The sequence below is a fragment of the Mchenga conophoros genome, linkage group LG3 (genome assembly GCF_057382185.1).
Source record: "Mchenga conophoros isolate Kocher_MC1m ecotype Shallow Benthic linkage group LG3, M_conophoros_male_GT1.1, whole genome shotgun sequence".
Lineage (NCBI taxonomy): Eukaryota > Metazoa > Chordata > Actinopteri > Cichliformes > Cichlidae > Mchenga > Mchenga conophoros.
In genome coordinates, this window is record NC_140528.1 from 61,432,855 (window position 1) to 61,459,011 (window position 26,157).

Sequence of the window (26,157 nt, forward strand, 5' to 3'; positions counted from 1 at the left end):
TAATTTTTTTTTTTTTTTTTTAAATTGAGAGGCTGTAGAAACTTCTGCATACAAGGACAAGGCTGAAATCTGGCATAGAAATCACTGTATGAGTGTTTTAACAGGAGATTTTCCAGGTTAAAAGTAGAGACACTTCATATCAGATAGACTCAGTTTGCTTTTCACTGTGGTGTTCTTTTTTGTCCTTTTCAAACACAAATTCAAAATGATACTTCACTGACTTAAGTGCTGTTCTTGCTGGCATAATAATAGCTGAGGTATCTGACACAACCTGCAATCCAGCTGCCAGCAAGTAAAGGAGGGACGGAAACATACAGATTTTCCAAATACTGATTTTTGCTGTTGGTGATGTTTGGGTTTGTTTGTTGGCAACAATAGAAATGGGGAAATACATTTAAATGTAACCTGCTGTTTATGGTATATTATTTGTTTTTTATATACTGCCTATACAAGTTTCAATAGCTATTCAGCAGGGTGGCTTTGACATATAAAGGTTTGAAAATAAAAATAAAAACTTGAAACATGGGGAAATATTATTTATTTTTTTGTATTTATTTTAAACAGACTCATACAGGCTGTTTCAGTGTGAGTAATTTCAGTTTCACAACATGTCACTTTTTTTGTTGGATTTTTTCCACCTTCCATGTCTCAACACGACAGTGACCACAATTATTTTTCATTGCTTTTCACAGTATCTTGCATACTTAAATCAGAATCAGAATCAGAATCAGAATACTTTATTGATCCCTGGGGGAAATTATTTTTTGTTACAGTGCTCCATTTTAAACCAACATTAAGACAAGACAGACAATACGCTAACTAAGAATAGTACAATATATACATATATATACATACATACATACATAAGTCACTTATAAATAAATATTTGGAAAAGAAACATGTGTAGTTGTAGCAGCAAACAGTGTGTTAAGTGGATGCGTTGTACAGGGAGATGGCCACAGGCAGGAATGATTTCCTGTGTCGTTCAGTGGTGCTTTTCGGTAATCTCAGTCTCTCACTGAACGAGCTCCTGTGACTGACCAACATGTCATGGAGTGGGTGGGAGGTGTTATCCAACATTGTCTTTATCTTGGACAGCATCCGCCTCTCCGACACCACCTTGAGGGAGTCCAGCTCCATCCCCACAACATTGCTGGCCTTACGGATCAGTTTATTAAGTCTGTTGGCATCCCCGATGTGTTTTCCTCCAAATTTCAGCTGGTACTTCTGCGGGCACTTCTGCGGGCCTGGCCAGCGAGCCGGCCGGCATCAGGGCGATCAGCTGATCTCTGGAGTAAACAGTCCGTGCGTGTAGGAGATGTGCCGCGGTCCCGTTCCATGATAAAAGTAACAGTTCCACGGCCACCAGAAGAACAAAAACTCTCTCAATCCACATGATTGAGTAAGAGATAGAAAACGGAGGAAAATACAAGTCAGAAAAAAAAAAGAATACGTAAGAAAAAAAGAGCTGAACTAAGAGAAAAGCAGGAGCGACTGTAACAGGCTGCACGCTGGTTGGCGCATGCGCACTTAACTTAACTTAAATGTAACAGTGATAATTATCAAAGAGAAATTTCCACTGTACTCTTTGCCTGAACTCCTTGTTTACTCTCTGCTATGTGCTGATACCATGAAAAAAGACATCTCATAAACAGAAGGCTTTTCGCTGAAACCGCATGCTTAGTTTCCCCATTTTGGGGAAATCATGAGGTTTTTCACTTGATAAAAATAAGGCAGAGGCAAAATAGAAAGTAACCAATAAAAGTCTTTTACACCCAATAGAGTAGCAAATAAGAACATTTATTTCATTCACAATATATAAAATGACTCTAAAAAGAGCTAAAAGATAAATCCTTCTCAAATAGAATAACAAAAGATGATAAAAATAAGACAGGACAATAAAAATAACTAAAGTAAAATGGACAGAGCAAGCTTGAAGTCCAGCAGTATCCTGTTTTCATGGCAACAAAAGTCATGGCAAACAACTCTGACTTTAAGTTGCGCTATATAAGAAACTAAATATATGATCACATATTTCAAAGTATTTATTTATTTATTTTGCAGCTTTTGGAACAGGATAAATTCAAAGTTTTATACAAAACCTTTAACAATGAATATTTTTTTTTTAAAGTGTGTTTTAAAAATATATAATCTTCATAAAAATGAGAGCATAGATTTAAATTAAAAAATATCAGAGGAGCAAGAGTGGCTTCATAAAAAGCTTCTTCTTGGCTTTGCTGCTACAGCTCTCCTCACTGACCTGTAAGACAAGCACAAAGAGACAAAGTGATTTCCAACATGTAAAGATATTATGAGCTGAAGACATTTAATAATGTGAAGAATAAATCAGCCTGCATGGCAGCAGAATTACTGAGAGAGCTTCCTGATGTGACTTCAGAATAAACTGCTGCATCAGCTGCAGGACTTGATGTTCCTGTGAATGAAGAGAAGATCATTGAAAACAATAATATCATTAATCAGGAGGAAACTTGATGTCTCCACTAATGTAAAGAGTAAGATAGATTTTATAATCCAAGTAATGAATACTTGTGAATACCTAAATATAAACTATAAAATAAACAGATTTACATTTTAAGAGCAGATAAACATGTTGAACAATATTCAGTGGAGATGATGGCAGACTTTGCTCACCTTTGTTTTTCTTGGCTTTTTCTTTTTTGGGCTGTTTGACCTCAGCATACATCAGACTGTCCTCTAAAAGAGACGTCAGAGCTCAGGACACATTTGTTCAGCACAGATATGATACAAACATGTTGGATACATATGAACTTTAAACTTTTTGCAACTACAGTGAAAGAAATCTAAGTAAAAATCATTTGTTGCCTGTGACACTTCAGCTTTGCAGGTGTGTGTTTTGTGATTGAGGTCTGGGTCAGAATCTGTGGATGCTGTGATTCAGCAAAGCTGAAACACTGATTAGTAAGTGAATAACTAAACTCCATGTTGACCTATAATTACCTGCAATATAATGATGTGATGACACATTCAAGTACAAACACTGAATGACACTGTTGTGACTGTACCTGCAGCTCCCGTCTTCACCTCAGAGTAAATAACACACTCCTTTGGTTTGTGATGCTTCCCTGTTAAGATGATCAGATTAATTCACAAAAGAAAATAATTAATACAATTTTTTCCCCCACACAATGTGTGCTTTGCATACTCCTCTTTTCAAAATCTTTAAGCTTAATGAGAGAATATGTGACATCTTGGGTTTCATCTGGAACTGCAATAAAAAAAAGAAAAGACAAAGAAAAAGTTAAATGTTTATAAACATATCACGAGATAGTCTTCTTAAATCTCACACCTTTTTCATATCTAGCTGTTGTGTGCTTTTCAAACTGGAGTACACCAATTTCACTGTATTCAACTTGTGTGAATACATAAAGATAACAGTAGTATTAGTATATGTGTGAATAATTAAAGTGTGTGTAGTAAATAAACTCTCTAATACAGGATGAAAAGAAGAGGCTCTTACACTTGGACTGTCTGCAGCGATACAACAAGAGCAAGAGAATAATAATGAGAGAGACTCCACAAACCAGTCCAACCATCAACCACACAGGAGATGAAGAGCTGTCAGCTCCTGACACAGTTACTGTAACAACAAACAAAAATTAATTAATAAATTATAATCTTATGAATAAATGCATTCATAAAATGGAGCCAAGTGACTTTGAGACTTAAATCAGACAATGTAATGTTCCTTCTCAGTCATTGGTTTAGAAAAATCCATCAAATCTTTTGATCCTGCTCACCTTTAACTGACATCCAGCTCTGTGCTGACTCTCTTCCTGAGTACTGACACTTGTAGAAACCTTCATCAGACTTTGACACTGCAGAGATCTTCAGCTCCCCTCGGGGATCATTTTGAATAAGTTTGTCATTGTGATAGAAAAACACATTGGAAAGTATTTTTTGTGTTCTCAAACTGCAGCTCAGACTAACAGAAGCTCCCTCAGTCACAGGATGAACAGGACTCACCAGGATAGGACCATTACCATCATCTGTGACACAATCACACACAATTGTTTCAGTCACATCAGCTGGTGCACACTTTTAGAAAAAGCTGACAAACAATAATAAGAACAGATTGTACAAATGTTCATCATGAAGATCTGATCTTGTGTATTTAAAAACTGCTGTATGTGTTTTATTTTTCCCACATGAAATGACTTCAGATACAGCAAAGCTGGGACAAAAGTTCATGTGATGTTTGAATCATTCAAATCCAAGAAGTAAATGTATAATAACATACTCTGTACAGTGATGTTGACTGCACTGCTGAACTCTCCTGATCCAGACTCACACCAGTACACTGCAGTATCTGACTTTGATGTGTTGATGTCACATGTGGATCCAGTCATTCTCCTACAGTCAGAGTACAGTCGGCCGTCCTCAGAGAACTTCCTCACTCTCCACTCAGGGAAGTTTCCCTCACAGGTCAGTGAGACAGAGTCAGAGGTGAAGTGTTGCACTCTGTCAGGACTCACTGTGAGAGACGCTGCTGAATGAACATCTGGAAACAACATGCAGTGAACAGACAAAGCTCACAGATGTTAGGATTCAAAATGTCAAATTAGTATTAGAAAAAAAATGATGAGTTGAATCTTGGTGGATTACAGTGATGATACAACTTATTAAACAGAAACAAACTGACCTGCAGACCAGACAAACTTTGGTCGACTGTGATCAGTGTGATACTCTGGGTCTCCTCTTCCAGCTCTGCACACATATCCTGCTGTGTGTATCTGTCCATGAATGATGTAGGAGTCCTGTGCAGTCCCACTGCCATCAGGTAGCAGCTCATAACTGGAGGATTTCTCTGATAGATCAGGAACAGCTTTATACCAGTAGAAGCTCCATCCTGCAGACGGATGTTCAACCTCACAGTTCAGAGTTACTGAGGCTCCAGGACTCAGCCATGATGGAGACACAGTGAGGACAGATCCTGTTGGAAAGTAATGAATATTATTTCGTCAGGCTCACTCTCCATTTTTTCTCAATGCTTTTCTCAGTGTTTTTTCCCCCAATACGTTTCCCTCTTTTATGTTCTGTTAATTTGTGATATTTATGTTTCATATTTGTATTCTTGTGAAAATTAATATATTTTACTTGACTAGAGAGCACTTTTAGTCAGTTCCCATGGACTCTACATTTTACATGACTGTTCATGTTCAACAATTTCCAATAAGAGCATTATTACAATGCCAACGAGGTTACCGTGAAATATAATTTTGTTTTTCCTTCATAGTAATCCTCAGTCATCAATCTATTTAACATTGTTGGTGAATACAAACTCACCAGTTTTCCCAATCCTGACTGACTGGCTGTCCTCTGTGTAGTAAACTGGGTTTCCTCTTCCTCCTCTGCACCTGTAGAGTCCTTCCTGTGAGACACTGATTTGTCCATTTGAGTGGAAAACTGCATCTTGTGTGGTCAGGGCTTCAGAGGATTTCTCATCTCTGTACCAGTAGTATTTCCATCCAGATGATGATGATGGGCTCACAGAGCAGGTCAGGGTCACACTGCCCCCTACTGGTATGATTAAACTTTGTGCTGTCAGTTTGGCTTTGGCTTTACTTGCTGTTGAGGTGACAGGAAGTACATCAGTACATCACAAAATACAAATGTTGCACAAACAAATTGCTTTTAGATATTTTGTGTCCTGTGTTGGATTTTTCCTGCCTTGTGAATAGCATCTGATGCAGACCCATGTATTTATTTATATATTTGTATAATAATAATAATAATAATAATAATAATAATAATAATAATAATAATAATAACAATAATAATAATAATAATAATAAGAAGAAGAAAGTTACCATTAATAGTCAGAGTTCACAGATAGTAACTTTCACATTTAGCTCAAAGGTGCAGCTTTCCAAGTCTTAATGCAAATTTGCATCAGACAAACGTGTTAAAAGAAGGCCCTTTCCATTGTGATGCAGACCCAGTTTTCTGTTCCATTACAGAGCCTATAACACCTTCAGACAGATCTGGATCAGTGTCACAGTTATGTGGGTTGAGACACTGATATAGATGATTTTCAGTGAAAACATGTTCAGATTCTGAATAAATGTAAAAGCACTTAATAAGTACACAAAATGGCAAACTAATATTGAATTCTGATTTTCACGCTTTTAAAAACACAAACTACTGCAGATTAACTGGCTCCACTCTGAGGTTTGATTTTGTGAATGAGTAAATGAAACCCAGTGTTAGTCAGCTGGTTCAACTGGAGCAGAAGAGGATGAGTCAGGGAGAAACTCTGAGTTTGTTAAAGAAAACCTGTCAGAAGCCTGTTACCATGGTAACTTGGTAACCTAACTCAGAGTTAGGGTAAGTTAACTGTCTTTCTGGAACAGAAACCCAGGGTCTCACAGCTTACAGAGAATGTTGTTAGCACAGATCACATAATGATCCATTTCAGTTTAACAGAAAACTAAAAATTCAACTCAGACCACTCTAGAAACAGAACAAACAGATTCAGGTCTTTCAGTTTGTTACTTTTGGAAATTACCGGTTTCAGTAATGGTGACTTCATTGCTCTCTTCTGTGTAGTAAACTGGATCTCCTCTCCCTCCTCTGCAGTGGTACAGACCTCCTTGTGAGACACTAATAACTCTGTTTGTTTCACCTTCTCTTATGAGCTGGATTTCAGAGGAGACTGAATCACTTCTGAACCAATAAACATTCCAGCCAGCAGAGCCCTCCACAGAGCAGTTTAGTGTCACACTGCCCCCTGCTGGTATGATTGAACTTTGTGCTGTCAGTGTGGCTCTGGGTTTACTTGCTGTTGAGGTTACAGGAAAAGAGAAATATCAGATTTTCACTCGCTTCAGGAAGAACTTTGTTATAGAAATAATAATAACAACTTATTTTTAAAAGTGCCTTTCAAACACCTAACGACACTTAACAATAGAATAAAACACGTAAGAGAACAATGACAAAACGAAGAACAACTTAAAGAGAGAGAGAGATTCCCACAGCCTGGGAGCAGATCAACTGAAAGCTCTGGTTTCCATGGTGCTGAGATCAAAAGAAGGCACAACAAGTCGGATGTGAGCAGGCAGAAGAGGTGGTGCTTATCAGGTTAGAAAGTTATGGAGGAGCAAGGTTATGACGGGCCTTGAAGGTGAGCAGAAGAATTTTGTTTACTATTCGGAATTTCACAGGGAAGTGAAGTTTGTGAAGAACAGGAGTGATGGTAGGAGGGGGTACTGGTAATAATAATAATAATAATAATAATAATAATAATAATAATAATGCGGGCAGTGGACTTTTGAACCAGTTGAAGCATATGGAGGGAGTTTTGGGAGAGACCATGCAAGAGAGAATTACAATAGTCAATGTGGGAGGTAATGAGACTGTGGACAAGACTGGGTGGAAAGAGAAGGACATAATTGGTTAATGTTGCATAGATGGAAGTAGGCAGAATGAGTGAGATTATTGATGTGAGATTTATAGGATAATAAACTGTCTAGGATGACACCAAGGCTCTTAACCTGAGGTGAAGGGAAAATGTGGAGTCATCAATATTGAGTGAGAATAAGTGCGTCAGAGATGCCAAGAGAGGAAAGTCTGTTTAGAAGGATGGCGTGAGAGATAGTGTCGAAGGCTGAGCTCACATCCAAAAGGACAAGAATGTTGAGAAGACCATAGTCAGCTCTGAGTATTCTGAGAAAAGATCACACTTTACACATTCACTCAGTCATTTAGCTTCTAGCACCAAATAGAAAATATTTACTTGCATGTGACACATGTCTTCATGCAAAAACTACAGATGCCCTCTGATTTATTCTTCATCTATTCAAAGACAAATGTTACACAAACAAATTACTTTTAGATGTTTTGTGTCCTCTCTACATTTTCCTTTAATAACACTCAAAGGTAACATGACACTGAATGGTGTCTGTTATTCCTGTGGGGGCTGCATCATATTTGCACAGAGCCTACTCTCCCTTTGCCTTTGTCATATGGAAATGACAGTAACATCACATAAAATACAAAAACAGTATTTCACACACTGTTTGAAAACAGGGAGCTTCAGAACACTGTAGGTACTATTTCTGTTATTGGTAGAGCATGTGACCATCAGTGTTGCTGCTCTATCCAACAGGTGTACTACAAGCTGACATTGGTGGATTAGAAAGCAATGTTGATCTTTAAAGTCAGTTTTCTGTGTCATCAGATTAGTTAGACTTTCTATTATTCTAGGGTCTTTACCTTACTAACTGTTAACTGAACTGAATTGATTTAAGTGGTCTATGAATAGACGAAGAATAAATTAGAGGGGATCTGTAGTGTAGTTTTGTATGAAGACACTCAGTCTAATGTGCCAGAAGCACCAAATAAATCACTGAGTGAATGTGTAATAATTTCTATAACAAAATTCTTCTTACAGCAAATGTTCACATAAAAATATTCAGTTACAAATCCAAATAGAAGCATAAAAACTTTGTTGCTTATGTGTTTTATTTATTTCCCCACAACTAAAGAAAATACCGAAACAACACTGCACAGAAAAGTTAAATATGTAATATTTATGAACCTGTTCAAAAGGGAATTTAATTGGTTCTGGACGTTTAAAGTGTTCCAACATTTTAACATAATGAAAATTTGTATTTAATATTATTTGTTATCTGTCCATCTCATGTATAGTCTTTTTTCCCGACAATTTTGGCAACTGCACCAGATTTTAGTATTTTAAAATGTTATATAAACTGTATAAAAATGTGTTAAGAAATCATTTAGAGTGGTACAGGAGGTGTGAATCTGGAAAGCAATATCATGCATATTCTATAAATGCAAAGCAAAGAAAAATAAATTTCTCACCATCAGCATTTATGTAGAAGAGTGTACTGAGCACTAAAATAAAGATTGAAACATCAGAATCAAACTGTCAGAAAATCAAACAAGACAAGCAATAAAAACAACCATGTATCCAACATAATGCTCCAGATTAAACTGAGCAAAGGCACCAGCAACATTTTGCTTTAAGAATCATAAAATTAAACCGTTTTAACCAGTTATAGACTATAATGCTCACAGATTAGAAGCTTTTTTTTATTAACTAGTGCCATTCAAACGAAGCTAGAAATGTACTTACACAATAATAAGCCCGTTATGCAGTGCAAAGTGTATCCCATCTTCACATCTAGCCGTGCCCCACTTGGATCCTCGCCAATCTCAATCTGACTGTTTACTTAATATAAAATATATTTATTATAAATAAAAAATGCAGAATGATGAGAAGCTGCATTTAATACAGACAAGAGCAGAGCTCTCAGCTTCTTCTTCTGGCTGCTGCTTCTCTGTGCTTCCTTTTTTTATACAAACCTCACACAGCTTCTGTAGCTTTGACCACAGCAGCTGTGTGACGTGTTTGCATTTCCTGTCTATTGTAAGCATAAACATTTGTTTCTTTTTTTTTTTTTTTGCCTGTCCCGTTTGGCTCTTTTGCCATCAGAATTGTTGTCTAAAGGCAAAGAAAGATGCCCAACGGATTTACTTTACCAAATTGACCATCCCAGCCTTGCCATAATGGTCTATTTGATTCACCTTTTATTGTTTATTTTATTTTCACTTGCTGAATACGGGACAGACTTGACTGGGGGAAAGAAGGGGAGAAAGAAAGAGGGAAAGAGAAGCAGCTGAGAAGAGGGACGGGGGAGAAGGGCAAAAGACAAAAACCAACAGAATGGGCAGAAAAAAAGAAAGAAAAAAAATGCATATATCGATCACCTGGATCACCTGCTGAGAAGGAAAAAAGAAAACAAGCAGAAGAAAACGAGAGCAATAGAATAAACAACATCACAATGATTTATGGGAATATGACAGTAAATACTAAATGTTAAACATTATTGTGCAGCACATAAGATCAACAGAACACAGTGTGCTTTGAGGTAGGAGCCAAAAAGGGTGTAGTTTGTGGGTGTGATCACCCGTGTGTACACCTGTGAGCATGGACGCGCTTGTTTTTTTTGGTTTTTTTTTAAAAGGTTCCTTCATGTAATGATCTGCTAGAGGGTGTGGGGGGGCCACTGCCCCGTCCTCCAGGGCATGAAGCAGGTATGGAGGAGATGAAAACTCCAGACATCCAGAGGCCCCCAGAACACAAGAGACCAAGGAAGACCAACAGAGGGGCAGCCGCACCACTGTAGCTGAGGAGAGTCCCCGATGAGGGGTCGCTCAGCAGCCACGGAGCAGAAGCCAGAGGGGGTTGCAGTGACGCGCCCGTGAGCTCCGCCGGCAGCCAGCCGTGCCTGAGTGACAGAGCCCCAGGCCGAGAGGCTGGGGGCACCCCACCTCCGAAGTGGCCCGAGCGAGCCCCAGGCTCCAGGCCCCGATAAGCGGCCCCCAAGGAGTGAGCCGGTGTGTACCTGGACGCCATTTGTTTCTTGTGTTGTTATACTTCTCTATTTTTGTGTTGTCAGCTGACATATTTCTTGTCTGACCTGACACTTTTTTTTCCTAACACTGATAGATTAGTCTGAAGTTTTCTCTCTCTGTTTCAGAGCTGGATTGACCTCATATTTACATTGTCCTTGGGTTCATTTTATGAGTATGGTGTATTATTTATATACCACCTGATTTGCTGTTAGTCGTTCACAAAATGCTTCTTCTTTTTTCCATCTTTCTGAAATGTGTCAATCAAATATTTCAGTCATTTGGAATAACAATAACAATAGCACCTTTGCTAGACTGAGTTTCTACTTTGGAGCCTGTATTTTCAGAGAAATATGCAAATATGTATGCTTATATTGTGTTTCACTGTGAGCTCAGGTATTATCATACAGTACTATAGTGAGCAAAGCTCCCTTAACCTCAGCATAGATCTGTAAATCTTATCATGTTGTGGTTGAGCTCCTGTTTTAAATTTGTTTGTCACCCCAATCGCAGGAAATAACAATTTGTGTGGTTGAACTGAAACAGCAGACTTTCATATTTCACAAACTAAAGGCAACATTTAAATTCATAGTTCAATTTCTAATTTCTAGTTTAACTTATTGAAGGAACATATGGCATTAAGACATAAAATCTAAAGACAACCTGAAAATGACATGAAAAAAGTCCAAAAAACGTTACAATTGGCAGATGTTTACACACTTTTATATACATCGGCATGACTGTGATGGTAATTTTGTCCTTTTAATTGTTTATGTGAACTGTTCTTATTCCAGGGTGAAATTGTACAGCATATATCTTTCATGACTAAAAAACAGGAACTTGGTGCACATGTATGACTTCTTGATTAGAGACAATCCAAGATTCAGATATTTGCATCACAGTGGTAAACATGGCTCTGTCCCAGCTTTGTGGGTACATTTAATACGCTTTCTACATTTTATTTTGAACATATGGATTTATGAGATTTGCAAATTACAGCATTATGGTTTTTTTTTCAATTCTATTTTAAACAGTGTGCTGACATTTTAAGAACTGTGTTTGTATTTAGAAGCTAAGATTTGTACACTAACAGGAATGGGACACAACATGAATGTGAAAGCAGTTTTATGTTTACATAAAAGCAGTTCAATCAATCATCAATATTGTGAAAATAATTTTGACCATAATCATGCAACCCTAATAAATGAGAAGACAATTCATATAACATGTTTTTAATAAAACTACTTGCATGCGGGAATGGTTGGTTAGAGTTTCATGTGTACAGCAGTCGAGCTCTCTCTGATAACAGTTATCACTCTGAAGCAAGTTATCTGATTTTTTTTGCCTAGTGAAGAGATGGTACAGATAAGCTTGTAGGTATGTGGTAACTTACAGTTATACCACACAAAAATATTAGCACATTAGTTTATTTGGGTGATACTGAGTGTAATTATCATGGTTTCAAAACTTGTGAATCTGAAAGGACAATAATGTACAAGGGTCTATTTTCATGTTCATAAATTATTCAGCGATGCTTCTTGTTTTGATTTCATTAGTTCAGTTAATAATTTTTTTTAATAATAATGTAAACAATGAGAACAAAGCATAAAGAAATATTTTTTTTTTACTATTGGTAGAATACTATACCTATACCTTTATTTTTTTTAAAATAAAACAAATCATGATTGAGTTTAGATATTAGTTTCGATTAAATTATTTATGTTATTTACAGTTTTATTTCCTAATCATACTATTCAATCTCTTTTTTGGGACCTTTGTCCAAACTCAAATAAAAAACTAGTCTTTGTGGTTTCAGAGCTGCAGCATCATTGTCCTGTTTAAAAGTAGTTTAAAAGTAGAGACACTTCATGTCAGCCAGGCTCAGTTTACATTTCACAGTCAGTTGTTTTTGTCCTTTATAAATATAAATTCAGAAAAATCATTAATATTATTCAAGTACAGGCAAATCATATACAAATGTGCACAAAGAGCAAAGTCAAATTTCCACTCTGCTCTTGGCTTGCGTTCCTTGTTAACTCTCTGCTGTGTGCTGATAACATAAAGCATGACATCTGCTGAACGGAAGACTTTTGACTTGAACCACAAGCTGCATTTCCTCTTTCCTTGGTGGCCCGCCCAGAAATCTTTCAGTAGATAAAAACAAACCTGTGACAAAAAAACAAAACAAAACAAAACAAAACACAAAACAAAACACGTAAGTTCTACATGTAAGTCTTAAAGGCTACTCGGGCCAATATAGAATTTTTTTTATTCCTTCTTGGAATTTATTAGATTTTTTTTTGTTTGAAAAATGTTTTCAAAGTCTTACATCTGTCAGAAATTGTACAACATTCTCAATTTTCAAAGAAGTTTATTCAAAGACATCAACATATGTCAAAAACAATCTGCTGGGCTTCATTCAAGAGCTTTAAAGTTACCAAATCTTCTACTGAGGTTTTTGTTGAGTGTGCGAGTTGATATCAACAGCAAATTTCTCCATCATTCAAAATATGACCTCACATTTTAAAAACCCTGATTTTGTTCCAGATTTGTCTTTAACTCTTTCAAGTTTGAATCATGAAATTAATTGCCACAAAATTATTTTTTATTTTAAATGGAACATTTATTGAACCTTCTGATATATATTTTTAAAACGTAAACATTAATTTTTTATTTAAGTTTTATTTTATTTTATTTTTTTTTATTTTAACTTTTTTTGCAATTTATTGCTTAAAAGAGCATTACGACATTTATTGTGTTTACTGTTTACTGGATTTACATCTTGATTAGTTGGTGAAAGGATAACAAATAAGAATAAACATTAGAATTATAATCATCATTATCTGGTGGCTGATCATGAAGGAGAGAGGAGTAAATCTGAGAGTGGCTTTGGATCTCTCTTTTGTGTATAGCCGAGCTTTGATTAATGTGCAGAGACTGAGTGAGACCAAAACATGAAGGAAATACTGTCGGTTTAATAAAGAACATGTAAAGTGAGGTTTAATGTTCAAAAGGAGGGATGAGTGCTGCTGTACCAATGTGCTAAATAATGGATCAGTAAAGATAAAAAGGTTAATTTTATTCCATTGTTTTGTGCTCTGTTTATTAAACATGTTATGAAACAAGATCAAGTCTCATCCTCTCACTCTGTGTATCAACACAGCAGCAGAAAAAGAATAAATAATACAATTCTCCAAACGACTGATAGAAACTGCTTTCAGTTTGAAGCACAGTGCTGATCAGGCAGGCCACAAAGCTAACCTCAGGCTTTGTGTTGCGGATCTCGATGTCATCCCGCACCTGCAGATGGCGGACCTGAAACTCTCCTGCTGTACATATCCGAACGTGAAATCTTATGTGCTGTTTAACCTTGTTTGGCCTGCCAGCACCTATTTGTATTTTTACAAATAGCCACCCATCGCTGAGTTTGCACGCTAATTTTGTCTCAGATTATGTCATAGTGTTTGTCGCTGCTGTCTGTTGTGTTGCTGCTGCAGGTTTCCCATGAATGCATGTGGTTTTGTGTTGTCAAAACAGCAACACACCACTGAATGTCAATAGCTTGAGAGTGTCTAATCTAGGGCCTCCATCCTCAAATCAATTTATTTTGTATGCAGTTATTAACCCTTGTATGGTGTTTGGGTCTGTGAGACCCGTTTTCAGTTTTTTTCAAAAGAAAAATTAAACAATGAATTATTTTTTCAACCTGAAATTCATTGGCTTTGGCTTATTTTCTGTGAAGAACATAAATCCGAACTAATTTTCAATGACCTCATACTGTACCTCCCCCCACGCATTTACATTACATACAAGGTGTTCGGGTCCACTGGACCCAGGTCTAGTAAAAGTGTTGAAAGTGTAGGTCCTGTGTTCCCACACTCTGTCTTCCTCCTTTCTGGTGCTGCTGATAGTGTTTTCTTCCCCTCCTGCTGGCGCACAAAGTTGCAACATTGTTGAAAATTCAACTATCAACACCGTCTGCTCTTACATTCCCACACATTTTACCCTCTTTCTTGAGGGATCCAAATCTTTATTTTCATAATACTATAAATAAGACTTTGCCAGTGTGGTTCTTTATCACAACTGATCAAGATGGCAAAAGATTATCTGCTGCGAGGGCCATCCAATTGATTTTGGAAGAGAGAGGGGCTTCGGATGATGATGTTGACAAAGAGGTTTCAGAATATTTCACATTTCTGAAAATTCAGAGTCTGACAGTGACTTTGAAGAAGAGGATGAGGTTGAGCACCATTTAGTAACAAAACGAAGACGAGTACCCCATCAGCAGTCAGCTCCAGGACCAGAACAAGCCCACCAGACAGCAAGTGAAGAAATATGGATGTCAATAACTGGTGAAATTGAATGGTCTTCTTGCCCAAGAAATGAGCCACCCTGCAGAGCTGTTACTGTGATAAGCCAGGGCCAACATGGCTGACAGTTACTCATGTGCAGGACATCAAGTCTTCATTTGAGATTTTCATCCCAGATTCCATCCAGAAAATTATTCTGGATTGCAATAATCTAGAAGGAAGGTGTGTTTTTGGAGAGAAGTGGAAGGAGATGGACCAAATTCATCTAAGAACCCCAAAGGCCTACTTTGGGGTTCTTATCCTTGCAGGAGTTTTCAGGTCCAAAGGGGAATCCACAGAATCCCTGTGGGATGCAGAAACTGGCAAGAACCTTTCCGTGCATCAATGTCTCTGGAAAACTTCCACAAAATTTCCAGGATTATCCGTTTTGATAACAGAGACGACAGACTAGCTCGACGGCAGAGAGACAAGCTAGCTGCCATCAGGACAGTGTGGGATAAGTGTGTGCACCACCTCCCCCTGTTTTACAACCCTGGGCATAATGTCACAATTGATGAGCAGCTGATCCCATTTAGTTGTGAAACATATTGCTTCACATGTAAATGTGTTGTGTCTTTCCACTCACTCCACTTGATTATAACTGATTAATTTTTTATAACATTTTATGAAAAAAAAAAAAAAAAAAAAAAAACGAGAAGCACATTAATTCATAAATGTGATCTAACAAAGGTAAAGGGAAAAAATTAACCATGTTTGCTGTTCATATGGCTTGTAATTGGGATGAAGTAAACATCTGTTGAGTAATTTAACATAAAATTGTTTGATAGTGTTAATTTAGAAAGCCAAAACTCTAGCGGGTCCACCAGACCCGTGAACACTGGCTGAGTAACAAAAATATGAACACCACACAAGGGTTAAAATGCTGCCTTTAGACTGTGTAATTAAATATATCTGATCAGAAGATATAGCCATACAGCCAAAACATAGCCGGTTACATGCAGACTTAGAGGATGAACTGTACTGTGCAAGCCTTTACAGTATATTTATCCACATACTATTGAATCCACAGCACACATGACAGGCACAGTGGTTTTAAGAACACTGGGCAAAATCTGAAAATAGTTACAGAAGCATAATAGGATATGGTTTTATTTTAAACGTCTGAACAAGAAAAAAGCTGATATGTTTGCGGTGTACAGCTGAGTGTAGCTTGTAGCTGCTGACTTAAGTTTAAAAGGAAGGAAGCCCAGAAAGGGTGTAGTTCAAAGAAGACAAACTCTGAAGAAGAGCTTCAGTTATGAACCACACTGCCTCCTACTAACCATTCTTTGCATTACACCAGTGACAAAAAAATATCTCCATATTGCCTGTATGTATGTGTTCAGCCCCCTCTCAACAAAAATTGTTGTGCAAAAGCTTGTTTATACACTTAGATTCAATCATGAGCCCTCAGTTTCTCACAGACATTGAAAATATGTTTTACCTCCTCTAATACACTCGCCTTCATTTTATACTCGTGGCCACCTTTTAATGTCACAGATGGGTCGATACTTTCTCTTGATGAATCAAACTGCAGTGAAGAGGTACAAACAAACTCTGTACAGTGATGTTGGTGCTCACACAGTCCAATCATAACCATTCTGTAAGGATTCAGTGATACTCTGTCAAAATAATGCTTCACTTAATAGACTTATCACATGGTAACATGCCATGATGCAAATAATACATTCTGAAGTCAAAGTCTTTATCACTTACCATCAGAGGTGTGGGAAATATTTAACACCCAGCCAAGTAGATGAATTTATTATTCCTTAATCCACGCATCCATCCAGCCTCTTCCACTTATCCAGGGCTGGGTTGCAGGTGCAACAGCACAAGCAAGGATGCAAAGACCTTCCTCTCACCATCTTACAATGCTGTGATTGCAGCCATTCTCCGACTCTCTGTGAATGGTACTGATAGCCACTGATCAATGGTCTTTGATCAGTGATTGTTGATCAATGGTCATGTCAATTTGCATATTAACGATCAAGGAACTGACCTTAAAGCCCATTGTTAATTCAGTGGGCTGGTTTCAGTCATTATGCACATGTACTGTTTATAATTTAGGGAAACCTGGTGTCAGCTGAGACTGAAGACGCCACTTGGATGAATGACCAAATGTTTCTCCCACTGAAAACATTAGATCCAGATGAAAATAACATTCCTCTCCCCTGGCTACCACCTTGACTTTAGACAAGACTGCTAACTAGTATGATGTGTAAGCATGTTGCAAAACCCTCTGCACTCTACATGTCAATCTCAAAAATTCAATTCAGTCATAGAGCTGAATGAAGCTTCCGACTCTTTAATGAGTACATAGTAATGTGTATATAGAAATCATAAAAAACAAATGTATTTAATCATTTTAATCCTAACAAATCCCTCCTTTCAAACGTATTTTATGTGTGAATCAAAAGAACAGGCGCTTTGTTCAGCTTGCACAGCTTCCCATCCAGTGTGATACTCAGCCTTTCCAGCTTTCTGCGTTACCTCAAGTGGAGTCCTGTGCTCAAGTCGGTGCTAATTCAGCTGTCTGCCTCCTTTGGTCAGTTACTGGGTCATACAGACCGTCAGCCTGTCCCCTCAGGAGAACACACCAACCAAACAAAGGCACACAGCATTAGGGGCTCCAACTTATCTCTCGGCTCAGTCTTGAATCCTCCTCACCTGATTCATCACTGACCCCAACCAGCAAAGGGATCTGACAGGATGGTGTCGCATGTTCTTCCATTAGTGCATTAAACATGTATCATATGATAAAAACACTCCATCAGTTTGACTAAGAGAACTTCGACCGCTTACCCCTCACATTTATATTTGGTTTATATAAATGTGGCCTTCTGTAAGCGTGACTCAGAATCTGTTGTCTCCAGTCTGGCACTTGACAGCAACTCTGCCAGCGAGCATTTCCAATCCTCCTTTCTTCTTTGCTCTGAAACCTCGGGCAAGTTATTAAGAAACTCTTCAGTTGACACGGAATCTTCTCTAAACTCACTAAAATGCAGCTTTGAAAAATAATCTCCAGCTCTTTTCCATCCTCAGATTGAATACAGTGAATAAGGTGCTTTTGTCCATTTTTCGTCTCCGTACTGAAGAAGAACTTAGCGGGAGCATCTATTTCAGCAATAGTTTGAAAACAGACGTCAAGACAGGAATTGGCTTACCATCCCGATTATCTCCGTTATTTTCGTAGGTAGCCAATAGCCCCGTGATTATCAGCAGTTACCACGGCTGACTAGCCGCATCAGAGCCAGTTCTCTCAAAAACATTTTAAATCCAGCTACAGACACGTGACTGGGCAGACGTCACATGCAGTAAATTTGGGCCCATGTGCGGTTTGGCCTTGCAACTTCTGATTGGTTGCAGTGACCCGAATGGGCATCATTACTGTGATTCTATTGGCTCAAACAATTAAAAAGAGGTGTCAATCATTCACATTGGACAAAAGAAACCAAAGTTACAGCCCCTCAGAGGCCAATTAAACGCTCCATGCGCACAGCACAAAAGGCCCATTGCTATGTGAATGTGTGGTTCATTCTTCAAAAATATTCAAAAACATGCAGTTTTAGGCCTGTTAATAAAATTAAATCATTTCTGCTCTTTAATATCTAAAAAATTCAATATGGTGTCCAATGTGTGCCAAAATTGGACATCTTTGTACGACTGGATATTTATGTATTGACAGTGCTGTAATTTTTCACTGTTTCAGTTTAGAAACCTAAATCTTTGCACAGATGATGTTTACATGTTGGTTACTGAATTTCTGGAATAAAATCTCAACTGAAGCATAATTTAAAAGAGTTATATGCTAAAAAAAAATAAAGAAATAAATTAGGAGAGGAAAAAAGTCTACTTACTTTTTCTGTCTTCCAGTCTCAGTAACTTTGACACAGTAATATCTGTTACAATATTTACACCTCTGATTAATTTTCACAAGTGTTAGCTTTATTGTGATACCAAGATTGTATACTCAGGGTTTGTAATTGCAGAGAAATAGTCAATTAATTTTGGGCATTTCATTTTCGAGCAGGAAGCTCCGAAACCCTTTTGGGGCTTAACAGGCCAGACAAATCACAAAGGACCTTAAGAGACAGTGAGTTAAAGTGGACAGTATATCCTTAGTTTCTTAACATAAAATTCATTGTTGCAGGCAGGGACAGTGACAGTGATCCCCTTAAACAGATTTTTAGTTTGCTCATATTGCACCGAGTTATTGGTTCTGTTATTAGTTAACTAACATAAACTAATGTATTAGCAGCAAGCACCCAGTGATGTCACGTTCTGTACTGACACAAGATGGCGCAAGAGTAACTGAAATAAGGATACTAAATAAACATTCTGAAGCCCAAAGCTACATAAATGTTAGTCAATCGCCATGCAAATCTATCTAGTCCTCAGACACATTCTGCAGACATAATGTATCAGAAACAGCAGTGCTGAGATGATAATAATAACAATGATGACAATGATAATCTCCTTAGCCACAAATCTTAAAAATATAATACAACACAGTAGAAGTGCAGAATAAAATAAATGTTGCAATTCATCATAGCCTGCTACAGTTTCACAAAATACATATTTTGCATCTTTATACAAATGGGATAATGTTTGTTTGTTTGTTTGATTTTTCACTGATCACAGAATTTCTAACTCTAATTTATGAAGGATTATAAGTGTTTTGTTGGCCTGAGTTTCTACTTTAGACTCTGTACTTTATGTAAATTATTATTTTTTTTATTAATTTGGTTTTTCTTTTAATTATTTATTAGAGGAATTAAGTTCAAATGTTTCCTTCAGGCTACATAAAAACATACATATCTATTTTACTTTTAGCTCAAATGTGTTTAAAATATACAATAGTGAAATGGCTCCTTTGACCTCTACATAGATCTGTTAATGTTCTCATTTTGTGATGGATTTTTATGTTTGACCCCAAACACAGGAAATGACTCATTGTGTGGTTGAACTGAAACTAAAGACTTTGTATGTAGAGCTACTTGAATATACACTCAAGGACCGTACGTGCCATCAACAGCTTTTTCAACAGTGCTCAAAATCATCAGTGCTGAACCAGAACAATAGATTTTAAATATATTTTAGAAACTACAAAAAAGCATATATATCTATATATCTATATATATCTATATATAGATATATAGATATATATACCAGCTTTTTGTAAATTCCTTGGGTAAAATCTTGGTGTCACCTTTTACTGCTGTTACAGTAATGGAATAATATTCGAATGAAAGCAAAGCAATAAATCAGATACTGCTTCATTGTATAAAACACTTTAAGAGTGAACTGGACCAAAGCTGGCCTATAAGTGGCCGGCAGAGGGAGTGTTTGCTTCCCCTATAATCAGAGGAAGCCCAGACAGCAGGACATTGACTTTCTATCTGTTTTCACACTGTGTCATGCATACTTAAATGTGCCGGTGAAAATTATTACTATTATTTCAATATAGGCAGATCATATGAGCATTTGTCAAACACAAACAGAACAAAGTCAAATTCTTCTCACTGTACTCTTGTCATCATTCCTTGTTAACTCTCTTCTGTGAGCTGATAACAGAAAACAAGACATCTGCTACACAGAAGACTTCAGGCTGAAACCACAGGCTGCATTTCCTCTTTACTAGGTGGCCCAAACAGACATCGTGAGGCCTTACAGTGATAAAAATAAGCCCGTGGGAGAATAGTCAGTAACCACCAACAGTATTTTACACACATGTAGGCTGCTTAAAAGAACAAATACTTAATTCTGTAATGCCATCATTGCAGTTTGATGTTGTGTTATTCTTGCTTAAAGTTGCTTCATGGTGAAAATGTATCACTGTATTTCATTGCAGATTTGAATAGAATATAATTGTCAAGAATGTTTTGCATCTATCAACAATGCAATATAGGTCCCTCTACCATCTGGCCTTTTCACTCTTGCTGCAATCCTAGCCTAGCTTCAACAACTCTTTTCCATTTCTTTATGGTGGCTCATCAATCGTATCCTTGTGGAGGTGTCAGAGCTATGCACATCACCCTTTTCTTCTCCATTCTTCATACATCCCCTCACTCTCTAAGATTGTCTAAACTATCATTTTCCCCGATTTGGTCGATCTAAATTTTTTATTAATATGGGTCAAATGTGACCTGGAACAACCTCAATATATCTAAATTTTAACAGGTCAAAAATCGGTCAAATTTGAACTTAACAATATGTTAAAAGCTACAAAGCACAGAGAGTTTATGTTAAAAAAAACAAAACAAAAAAACACATACGCATATGATCTTACTCTTACTTACTTTAAACAGCTCTCTAAACTGTACATTTTTTCTTCTTTTGCTTTGTACTGATGTCAGCTCATGCAGCAATTTACTTGATATGGTTATGGTCATCAAATAGCCATCTGTGTCCCCAACCCCCTCACAGTGTGTGGGTGTGGGTGATGCGCCGTTCACTTTGTGGTGGTTTTTTAAGGTTTGCTGTGACACTAAACACAGGAAATGACCCTTTAGATGGTTGATCTTAAGCAAAGCAAAATCCTCTAAAAACATGTGTTTATTTATTTATTTATTTTCACCAGTAACTCTAAGTGAGCTCAGTTTGACAATAGGATTTTGCACAGACATGAGATTCGAGTTGTGCCTATGCCTCCTCCCCCCTGCAATAACAGACCAGCAGATGTCTGTGCCTGGAGATAAGATTTTTGTTGCATATAATTAACATAAAAGTAAATAATAATAATATATATATATATATACACATATAAACATACATATATTTTGTATTGTATGTTTCGGAGTTATAGCTCCTGTTGCTCCTATTGCTGCTGAGACTACTTTCGACTTTATATTCCACATCTACTCCAGTTGCTCCTTCATGCCGGGGTATTTCTCTGTTTTCTCGTGCTCCTTCTTCCTACTGTTGCTGTCTGCTGGGTAGCCACATCTACCACAACTGCAGTCTACTGTTCCTTGTCTACCACCACAAAACTCCCCCATAAAGTGCACTGATGATTCAGTTCACTTATTAGCCTATTAGCTGTGACAAATAACAAACACACACTCATATAATATCAAATTAATTGCATGTTTACTCCTACAGAACTGTTCATATTTGGTCATTATCCATGAATATGTGACTAGCACTGTAAAAGAGGTTGTAGGATATAATATAATATAATATAATATAATATAATATAATATAATATAATATAATATAATATAATCTTAGTCTATCATGATAAGTAAATGAAGTCTCTGCACATTGCTTTTTTCCCCCAATACCTACAGGAAACACAAGCAGTATATTGCTGCTTACAATAAGTTTTGAAAGGTTCTATCACATATTAAATTCAGTTTACAAGGTCTGGTGTCTACTGGTGTTTTTTCATCTTAACAAAAAAAATAAAATCTAGTATAGCCTGAAAAAAAATTAGCTGAGCTGTCAAGAACATGTCAAACCAAAATGCAACTAATGCCTCAATTATACAGTCTCTCTCTGTGACGGTACACCTTCACTTTATTTCCATGGCTTCAGATCACACCAAAAGTGTTACTGGGAAACTTTTTTTCGCACTAAATTCTATTAAACATTTGAATGCATGACCTCTGCCCCTTTTACCTGCTCTGTGCATCTTGACAAAGCTTGAGAGAAGAAGAGAAATGAGAGACTAAGATGCATCTGATGTATTTCAATAGTTCCCTAAAACAGTGGTCCTCAACCCCCGGGCCTCGGACCGGTACCGGTCTGTGAGTCGTTTGGTACCGGGCCTTGAGAGTTGAGGCTCAGGTGTGAAATGTATAGTTTTCAGTGTTTTTATCATTAACTCGGCTTCCCTGGGTCTTTTCCCATGTTGTAGTTGTGTGTCTTATTTTGAAAGAAATGTTTACGTGTTACCATAGTGACCAGAGAGCCTTAAGGGGCAGAGAGAAGGATGTTACTCTAAATGTAGTTGGCACATTTCAGGAGGATGCTGCTGATAAAGTTACACAATTACACAGTGAATTCATGTTTATTATTATATTTACAAAATGCCACAGTTTTTGTCTTGGTCGTATCATTTTATTTTGTTGTATTTATCGGCGACACCTTAATTGCAGGTCCGTGAAAATATTGTCTGACATTGCCCTAAAACCATGTTGACCAATCAGAAGCTTGAAAGGAGATCATGTCTTATGGAAATCTGAAACACACTTATGTACATACAACCAGGTTTCTTTGTTAGATTTATTAAAGTAACCAGTAAGTAACAAGTAATCAAAGAAGTAAAACAGACCATCAGATAAAGGCAAAAAGGAAACCTTGTGTTACTCTAAGTGGTCTGATGTGAAATCAGCATCATACTTAAAATTTACAGCATCTAATGAAGTAAACATCACAACACACATTTCTATACATGCATATATATATGTTCTCACCCTATTTAATATACAAACTACATTCAACAAAAATAAAAATAATATGGACTAATACAAAGGTAGACTCTATTAGTTCAATAAGAAGTATAACTTGGAGGAATTGAACATAATTTATTAAGATTGAGAAATGAATTAATGCCTTTGGCAATTCAACTTCAATGACCCATCATGGCAGAACAGAATCCAAACAGTGATAGGACTTAGGAGAGTTTCCCCTGGAGTCTAAACTCTGGTGGTGGTGAAGATGAAGACTGAGGCTTGGATGGAACTCTGACTGAGGTGTTAGTGAGGTGGAGATTGGGAGGATGTGGGTGACGCGAATGAAAGTCTGCAAGGGAGAACGATATAAGAGCACTGACATCCAAAGCATGCACACATATTTTACTTGTCATCAGTTCCTATTTCAATTTCAGAATAAAGGCTTCGTCAGATTTAGGACACATGTATCCAAAGCTCTGTAGCTTTAACAGTAAAACGATATCTTTTTCTCTAAGTATCATTTTATAGCATCATTGACTGGGATTCACATTATTGTGGTCAAAGCTCTCTGTAGTGTCACATTTCCATATAAAGGTGATGGTATTAGTACATGTACTAACCCATACACTCTGTTTCCTCTGACACTGCTGATGAAAAGTAAAAAAAATAAAAATAAAATAATTATATATTTTATTTTATGTACTTACTTCTCTTATCAAGAATAATAGTAGATGCTACATTAATGTATTCATGTGCTGGTCTCTCTACACCGTTAACCTCTAAGAAGTCTATTAAAGTTTATACTGTACCACTTCGAGTGATTCCAGAGTTTCTGATCGATTCATAGACAGAAAGATCACCTACAGGAGAGTAAAATACAAGAAATAAAGTAAAATTAGTTTTCTTTTGTTTGTTTTTGTATGTCTGTATCTTTAGTGCTAAATGACTTTTAATAGTTACAAAAGTTATCATTTTTAGCGCTGACCGTGGAGAAGAGAGGAGTAAATCTGAGTGTCACTTTGGTTAGGAGTTTGGGGTGCAGCAGAGGATTGATTGATGTTTGGAGACTGCATGAACCTAAAACATGTCGTGTAAATGTAAAACTCATGTGTAACATTGTCATGCTTAAAAAGAACAGAAACAGTACTGTACAAACCTGTTTCTACAGCGATCTGTCAAAAAAGGGAAAGAAATGCATACTGTAATCCCTTTAAAGCACCAGAATGTATAAACCCTTCAGTCTAATATAAATATGTGGTAGTCTCACCTCTTATCCTTGTGTGGCAGCATATACAGCACAACAACACGGGAACAGTGAGTAAACTTCCAAAAACAAGTCCAATGATGAAAGGCACAAGAAACGAGTGGCTTTCACATCTGAAACCTTAAATTATAAAATATAAAACAACATAAACGATGGAATAACATTTTGGATGTAGAGAGCACAAACTCTGAGTGGTCAGTGACAGAAAAGCATAGATTACAGCTAAAGTCAGACTAAAATGAAGAAGTCAAACTACATGTATCTTTTAAAGACAAGAAATGTGATAAATACTACTGAGTAAGAGTAAGTTGGTAAATTAAAGAAATATGAACATAAATCCAAGCAGGATGTCCTTAAAACTCCCTGAAAAGTCTTCAGTTAATCCAAATTGCTGCAGCAAGAGCAGCAATCTAGGGACTAGATTACTGACAGGGACTAGAAAGAGAACATATTTCTCCTATATTATTGGCTTCCCTTCATTGGCGTCCTGTTAAATTCTGAATTGAATTCAAAATCTTGCTCCTCACATACAAGGTCTTAAATAATCAGGCCCCATCTTATCTTAAGGACCTTATAGTACCATATCATTCCATTAGAGCGGATCGCCCCATGCGTGGGGCTGGATGGCGCTAACGCGTCAACGAGATAACTGCGCTAACACGTTGATGCCGTGCACCCCCACGCAGGGGGCTAGATGCTAGATGTTTCTTACTGTTAAAAAGGAGTTTTTCCTTCTCACATTTGCTGAAGCACTTGCTCATAAAGGGTCATATGATTATTGGGTTTTCCTCTGTTTTCTTTGTATTATTGTAGCGTCTTTACCTTACAATATGAAGCACCTTGTGGCAACTGTTGTTGTGATTTGATGCTGTATAAATAAAACTGAATTTTAATTTTTACAATTTTTTTGAAAATATATAAAATGATTTATTAAATTAGGAATTTATATTAGATGCCTGAGTTAGCTTTTGTTGCTTGATATTTTTCATGGCTGGGCAAAAATTTTCACAAGCAGGAAGTTGAGGAAATGCAGTAGCATGCAAGGACCTGGAGCCACACATATGAAAAACGCTGCAGAGACAGCCGTCATTGGCTTTGAGGTATGAACCCCGAGTTGGTTAATGTGTTTCACCACACCAGACGGTCATAGCATGGTTTTGTGTGCGTACACCATGCCAAAATAAATAAATAAATAAAAGTTGTGAGATGCCAAATTGACTCCAAACCCACAGGTAGCAGGACCTGGCTATCGTTGGTGTATTAAAATGTTGAGCAATAGTAATTGATAAATAAAGAAGAATCAGCCCCTTCATCAGCAGTATGAGCTGCTGGCATCTAAATATTGTTTTGTTAACAGATTACTTTTATTTATTACTTATTTCTTTTGTTGGTAGTACCTATATTCATCTTTTGAGAGCGATAAACAGAAAAGTTGTATCTGGTGTTCTATTGCTGTCAGGATTTTGCTGTAAATCGAAACAAAAGTAATTCAGATCTATTGTACAACAAAATATAACAGATTCTCATTTTGGCTCCCCAGGTTTTGAGAATTTTAGCAGTTTCACAATCAATTTTATATATATATATATATATATATATATATATATATATATATATATATATATATCCCTTCTTTTGACCAAGTAGTTTAAGACATGGGACAAAAATAATGAATAATGAATGAATCAATAGCAAAGAAAATTGTGTCAGCTGTTAATTTGATGTTAAT

General features: G+C 36.9%; 2 protein-coding genes across 2 annotated transcripts in view; both read right to left on the reverse strand.

The window, feature by feature from the left end:
• Window positions 1–26,157, reverse strand: part of LOC146579881 (uncharacterized) — a 102,466-nt gene that overhangs the window by 68,880 nt on the left and 7,429 nt on the right. The gene's annotated exons all lie outside the window — the stretch shown is intronic.
• On the reverse strand, window positions 2,652–4,388 carry LOC146579882 (low affinity immunoglobulin gamma Fc region receptor II-like). The gene is made up of 4 exons (XM_085265961.1): window positions 4,280–4,388; window positions 3,780–4,028; window positions 3,045–3,619; window positions 2,652–2,715 (listed from the first exon to the last, which is right to left on the reverse strand). Exons 1-3 carry the CDS (start codon window positions 4,386–4,388, stop codon window positions 3,423–3,425), a joined length of 555 nt encoding a protein of 184 aa, XP_085122087.1. The 3' UTR covers window positions 2,652–2,715; window positions 3,045–3,422.